Raw genomic sequence first — 7,334 nt, forward strand, 5'->3', positions numbered from 1 at the left:
TTTGTATATAAAAATAATTGGATACTGTACCCGTGTATTTCGATGCACGTGTACGTACCTGGATATCCGTGTCAAAGAGGATTAGATAGAGTGGAAGGTCCAATAAAAGCGCTATATAAAAAATCGTATACGAGTTTGACTTCCGGTTTAACGGCCGAGGCGTGTGGACGTGTTTGAGAAACGTACCGAAAATTTACCGCCGGGGAAAACTTCAAGGTGAAGTGCAACCTGAGTGGAAATCGTGACTGAGAGGTAGGGGCTTTAGAGAAAAAGGGACACAGTCTATTCTAAGGGCATAAAGCCCCTAGGATAAGTTTTTCTTGGGACTAGTAGGTGTGGGGAGCAGGGGCAGAGATACCCCTTTGGTTTCTTATTTAAAAGTTTTTAAATAACATTGAATAGAGAGTGGGTGTTTAATAAGTACAACCCCCGCGGGGGAACCCGCTTTGAAAAGAAAGTTTATTTAAAAAATGGAAGACAGTAGGAAAAAAGAAATTGAAAAGGAGCCCAGAATGAAGGCAACGTAAGAAGAAATGAAGAAGACTATTGATGACAAAGGAAAGGAAATGGAAATAGAAGCGGTAGAATCAAGGGAAATCAAAAGGAAAACTAAGGAAAATGAAGATAAAGGATTATGCCAGAATTTGGAGGTTTTAGAGGAATATAAGGCCATTGTTAAAAAAATGTGTGATAAATGGGAAAATACCGGAAGAGAGTATAGAGGGAGCCATCTGTGATATAGCTGCGGCCACGTCCAATCAGGTGCTAGAAGTCAGGGAATCAGCCAATACCACAACGGCAACGGCAAGGACAGGAAACAAGTATTCTTTAAAGGAAGCACAGACCTGCCCTCTGAAGGGGAAAGATAAAAATGAAATAACAGTTAATTTAGGAAAGGAGGGGAAGGAGGAAGATAGATCGAACAAAGACCCTCAGTTGGAAATAGGAAACCGAGAAAATAGCAGTCACGAGAACTCAGTAGTATCAAAAGAAAACCAGGAAAGAGTAAAAAACAACGAATGGTGAAACACCAAAAAAAGAAAAGTGGAAGAAAATAGAGAAGAGTGCGAAACACAGAAGAAACAGGTAAAAAAATCAAATAGATTAAAGACTAAATCAGAAGGTGACAAAAGTATTAAAAACACACACGCCATACTGACACCATGTGCACCGAAGAAACAACGTTGGGACGCGTAATTCTCAAAGAGCAGGATAAGAATGTAGATAATCATACTTCCCCATTACAGGTACAAGGAATAAGCGAAAGTACGAATAAAGGAAAAAACACAGAGGAATTAACAAAGGAAAACAATAAGAATAAGGAAAAAGAGAACCAAGTATCTGACAGGACCAAAGATAATACACAAGGTAAAAAGTTAACCCAACTCTATAACAAGGATTTATCAAGCAAGGAATATACAGTTACAGTAGGACTTAAAAAAAAACATATGTCCAAAAACAAAAAAAATAACTTAATCAAATTTTACCGATGGATCAGCCAATATAAACCAACACCAACATCAATTAAAATGGTAGGATTTAACAGAGCGGATATAATTTACAGAAACAAAGAAGAAGCGAACCTTATAATCATGGCTGGAGATAATGAGGACAGCAAATGCTACGCAAGTATACCGTACAGGAAAATGATTAGAAAAGGTGTTATCCATGAATGGGAGGACAGCATCGAGGAATTGTAAGCAGAACTTATGCCGGGACAAGGAACATATAAACTCGAAATGTTAAAGAAAAGAACATATAAGGACGGAGAAGTTAAATAGGCAGAAGGAAGAGCTATCTTAATAATTTTTGAGGGGGATTCACTCCCAACTAAGACGTTGATCGGTTACGGACAGGTTTGGCTAAGAGTACCTTTAGAACTTTTGTAGAATCAGTGAAACACTGTTATAAGTGCTATAGATATGGACACTCCCAAAAAATGTGTAGAAATAAAGTCTCCATCTGTAGAAGATGTGGAGAGGAAAGACACGGTGAATGTAACAAACAACCACACTGTACGAACTGCGCTGGAGCACATCCAAGCATGTCGAAAGAGTGCCTGACTTTTCAGAAAGAAGCGAATATTAAAAAAGTAATGGCCTACCGCAACTGGCCATACAACACAGCAAAAACATATATCGAAGGCAAACTTCGCAATGAAAACATGGAATTGATAAGAAAAGAATCAAAGCAAGGAAGATGGAATTTTCCACCATTACAATCTAAGCTAAAAATTGAATACTGGGAGGATAAGGAAGTACCAGGATTAACATTTAATGTAAATAAATGGAACGAACCACAGGAGAAATCAAGAAACCAAGGATATATTGATTTAGAAAATGAGGAACAGGAATCAATGAACAGGAACAGGGATATCATGGATAGGAAAAAAGAAGAAAAAGAGAAAAACAAGAAACAACACTTAGATTATAATGAGGAGTATAAGGGCCCATATAATAATAAGTATGGCCGCCTTCTACAACATGAAGTAGATAGAGTCCCGAAAGAGGAGGTGGTATACGAATATGGAAGCCTATACCACGGAGAGAAGGACATTAAGAAGCAATCATACATTGAAAGAAAAAATAATAGGAAAATAATCCAACAACTAGAAGAAAGAAATGAAGAAGAGTTGTTAAATGACTTAGTCAGTTTGATATGGGAAAAAAACCTACAGGGCAAAGTAGAAACGATTTTCAGTAAAACCAAATACATGGCCAAATGGAGACCACCGCCAGAAGATGAAAGATGGGATGTAAGAAACCAGGAGAATTTTGAAACCTATGTCTCTGAGGAGGAGAGATCCAGAATTAGAAAAAGGAGCGAGGCACGAAAGCTCCAAAGGGAAGGTTTAGAATACTTGGAAGCGCCCAGGACCTCCAAACCCATAATAAAAAGCGGCCAACTATACAAAAACAAGCAGAACTGTCCTCCACCGAAAGAAAGCAGCAAAAGGGCAATTTTTAAGGGAGCTAGCTCTCAAAGTAAGAGAAGAGAGAGCTAGAATAGAAGAGGAAAGCAAAAAAGGTAACAGGCATGAGAAAAAGGACCAGGAAGAAGAATCATATGAAGAATCATCATATCAATTTAAAAAAAAAAAGAATAATAATAAATATATGTATAACGATTGCTCAATACATAATAGGTAAAAAATATTTTCTATATCTGAAATTTACATGCATAACAAATAAGAGAAAATTTGTAAAGACAATAAATGTTATTCTTATACGAATTTTTATATTATTTTGGTACGAATAACTTAAAAAAAAAAAATGTGTGAATTTTTGTTCTTAAATATAATAGAATTATTAATGATAATCTTAGTTTGTAAGACCATTAGTTATAATTTGAGTATGTGCCTACCGATGACTATGTTTAAACGGTTTTGACTTAGATTTATAATAGCATTTTTAGTTACATTCGATTAACATATGAAAATTATAACCCAAAGAGGACTTTTTGGTTTTTTGTTTAAATGTACACTAGATATTGTAGGAAATAAAGGACGCGCAGTTAACGTTTCCAGGACGTATTGCATTCCATTGCGAGGGGCCGCGGTGGTCCTATGACGCATTCGATTGCGAACGAGCGATCAGTCAATTATCAAGGACGACGGGTGAGAGATGTGTCGTATGCCCTTACGACGTTTATGTTAAAACCTGTGTTAAAACCTATGTATTATTTTAATAAAACCTACAAATTGGGAGCTCGTCCTATGTAAAAAACAAAAAAAAAATAAATAAATAATAAACTAGACATGTCGCGACGGTGTAAAAGACGAATTATAATCTATAACGATAATTTGTACGATATTTTGTGACGTGTGTGTGTGCAAAGACAACATACAGTAACGATAATTGGCGATGTGTGTGCAAAAACGGAATATAGTGACAATAATCCGCGACGTGTGTGGACGTATCGTTTTGTTTTTAAACAATAACAAAATGGAAAACCTCGAACAAATTGCGACGGTAGAACGCAAAATCAGTACAGCATCGGCGACTTCGATAAAAGCCCTTCACCAATTCATATTTAATACCGACGGCGATAGATCTAATCGCAAACGATTGCGGGATTCCCATTTAACTCTTTCGTTACGGATGCCGACTATAGTCGGCGGCCGCGTGACGACCTGTGTGTACGGGTGCCGACCTATAGCCGACCGCGGGGCCCGCGGGATGTCCTGTGTGTATGGGTGCGGCACATTTCGAGGCGCGATGCCCCGTTCAGTGGCGTCACTCCCGTGGCGCGTACTGCCGTAAGCAAAGGGTTAAAGACGGCTCTGCGGAACACGTAAAAAAATTAACAGAAGCAAACGCACTAACATTCGGCGATTTAGTCTCGTGTTGTAATATAATTGATTTGGATTACCGAGATTCAAGAGAAAAAATGATTCAAAAAGTGTGCGACGCATTGATGGACATAAATTCACTTGTGCCAACTCAGGAAGATGAAGAGGCGACCGAAGACGAAAACGCGGACGATGACCGTCGTAACAATCACAATGAGCAAGAAAATGAAAACGATCCTGACAACGATCGCGTATCCGTTGCATCAACTCGAAATGAAGAACCCGATGACAACGCTTCTTGTCAAAGCAGTCGAAGAGAGTCCATAAAATTTTCAATGAATTACCGCGACGTGGAAGACTCAATACGACCTTTCGATGGCAGCGGCTCCCATGCAGTGGAACGCTGGATTGCAGATTTTGAAGACTTTGCAGTGTTGTTCAACTGGTCGGATCTCCAAAAGTTGGTATTTGCAAAAAAATCGCTTACAGGAGTCGCAAAATTATATGTACAAAGCGAAGGTGTTGTAGAACATGGACGAAACTAAAATCGCTCTTACATGAAGAATTATCAATGAAAATGAATAGCGCAAAATTACATAATTTGTTGTCGCAACGATGAATGCGAAAAGATGAAAGTGTGCAAGAATATTATCTTATTATGAAAGAAATAGCATCACGAGGTACAAACGAAAATGACGCGCTAATACAATACAATCAATACATCATTGACGGTATACCAGACGAAACTAACAACAAATTAATCCTACTTGGAACAAAGAGAATCAGTGATTTTAAAGATCGATTAAAGATTTATGGAACGTTGTGGAAGAAGAACCAAGAGAAGCAGATAAAAACGAGAGAAGACTCAACGAGAAGAACGGATTTCAGAAGAAAGAGTGAATATTCGAAGAAAACGACGCCTACAAGAAAACAAGAACCAACAACAACGAAATTCGAATCACGGTGTCATAATTGCGGTGACAAAGGACATCTTTCTAGAGACTGTAGTCGAAAAGCATTACGAAAAAAATGTTTTGAATGTAAGTCTTTTGGCCATACCGCCGCTGAATGTAGAAAAAGAAAAAGGGTAAGTCACCTGCAATTATAGATCCTGCTCCGGTTGTAAATAGTATATCAACTGTAGCAAAACACGAAATGCGCAAAGACATTTTTATTAACGACGTATGCGTTAAAGCATTAGTAGACACCGGGAATTATGTTAGTTTGCTACGCGAAGATATTTATAAGAAGATCGGCATTGGCAATCTTCACCCGTGTACGACGAAATTATTAGGTTCCGGTAAAGGGGACGAAATTATTAGGTTTCGGTAAAGGGAACGAAACACAACCTCTTGGATGCGTACAAGTAATTATTAAAATAGATTCGGAGGAATTCCCAAGTACGGTTTATATCGTGCCAGTAGATTCAATGAAAATGGAAGGTGTAATCGGCACTGATATTATAAATTTAACTGAATTAACAGTCGATCTGAAAATATTACTCTACGTAAAATTCCATTGTGTACGTTTTTGACGCAAATTCCTATCGAGAGTAACCCGTTAGATTTGAAGCATGTTCAAAACGATGAGGTACGTGACGAATTGTATGAATTAATAACCTCGTATAAACCCGATAAGAAGAAAGATTCGGAGATAAAGATGTGAATCATTCTTAAAGACGAGAAACCGGTAAGCCAAAAACCGCGTAGACTACCCATACCTGAGAGAGTCGCGTTACAAAAACAAATAGATAATGGCTTGAAAACGGCATAATTGAACCGTGTGCATCTAAATACGCAAGTCCAGTCGTAATAGTCAAGAAAAAAAAACGGATCTCGTCACGTTTGTATTGATTACCGAAAATTAAATAAGATTACGGTAAAAGACAAATTTTCGCTCCCTTTAATCGAAGAACTACTAGATAGCTTGCGCGAAGCTCGCATTTTTTGTACCATCGACTTAAAAAATGCATTTTTCCATATCACAGTCGATAATGAGAGTAGAAAATTCACCGCATTTGTGACGCATGACGGACAGTATCGATTCAACAAAATGCCATTCGGTCTTTCTAACGCCCCATCGGTGTTTCAAAGATTTATAAACGATGCGTATAGAGAGTTAGTCATTCGAGGTATTGTTCTTATATACATAGACGATATAATAGTTCCAGTGACGGACGAAAAGGAATGTTTGACGCGATTGAAATTAATTTTACGGATTGCTAGCGAATACGGGTTAGATTTAAATCTAAAAAAATGTAAGTGGATGCACAGACGTATCGAATTTTTGGGTCACCATATTGAAGATGGGAAAGTTTATCCATCCGAAGAAAAAGTAAAAGCCGTTATTAATTTCCCAGAACCGAAAAACTTGAAAGACGTCCAAAGCTTTTTAGGCTTGTCAGGTTATTTTCGTAAATTTATATTTAATTACTCCATTATTGCGAAACCTCTTAGCAATATGTTGCGGAAGGAAAAGATTTTCGAATTTGATAGTCCGCAAAAAGTAGCATTTAACGAATTAAAAAGAAGTCTATGTCAAAGTCCGGTGTTGAAAATTTATGACCCAAATTGCGAGACTGAATTACATATAGACGCACGTAAAGACGGATTTGGAGCCGTATTAATGCAATGTTCTCCTGATAATGAGAAATTTCATCCTGTATATTATATGAGTCGTAAAACTAAACCCGAAAAAAGAAACTATAGTAGTTACGAACTCGAAACCCTTGCTATTGTTAGAGCACTTGAAATATTTCGAACGTATTTGTTGGGAATAAACTTCAAAATTGTGACGGATTGTGCGGCACTTCAAAAAACAATGGATAAAAAAGATATGATAATAATGACAATACGGAAAATACCAGTTATTCCTAAGATTAAGAAATTACAAGAGGAAGATTCGGAAATTAAACTACTTTTTGAAATTTTGAAAGATAGACCTTTTAAAGATTATTCTATTCGAGACAGTTAGCTTTACAAACTTATTAACGGTCGAGAATTATTAGCGATACCGCAAGTACTACAAAACGAAATTATTCAAG

At 37.3% G+C, this 7,334-nt stretch overlaps 1 protein-coding gene across 1 annotated transcript; it reads left to right on the forward strand.

The window, feature by feature from the left end:
- Positions 1 to 38: 38 nt before the first annotated feature.
- On the forward strand, positions 39 to 5,349 carry LOC128882382 (uncharacterized). The gene is made up of 2 exons (XM_054133979.1): positions 39 to 1,368; positions 1,565 to 5,349. The coding sequence occupies exon 2, from the start codon at positions 1,940 to 1,942 to the stop codon at positions 3,002 to 3,004; it is 1,065 nt and encodes a 354-aa protein (XP_053989954.1). The 5' UTR covers positions 39 to 1,368; positions 1,565 to 1,939; the 3' UTR covers positions 3,005 to 5,349.
- Positions 5,350 to 7,334: the final 1,985 nt, after the last annotated feature.

Source organism: Hylaeus volcanicus, unplaced genomic scaffold, assembly GCF_026283585.1.
Source record: "Hylaeus volcanicus isolate JK05 unplaced genomic scaffold, UHH_iyHylVolc1.0_haploid 11333, whole genome shotgun sequence".
In the NCBI taxonomy this organism is placed as follows: Eukaryota; Metazoa; Arthropoda; class Insecta; order Hymenoptera; family Colletidae; genus Hylaeus; species Hylaeus volcanicus.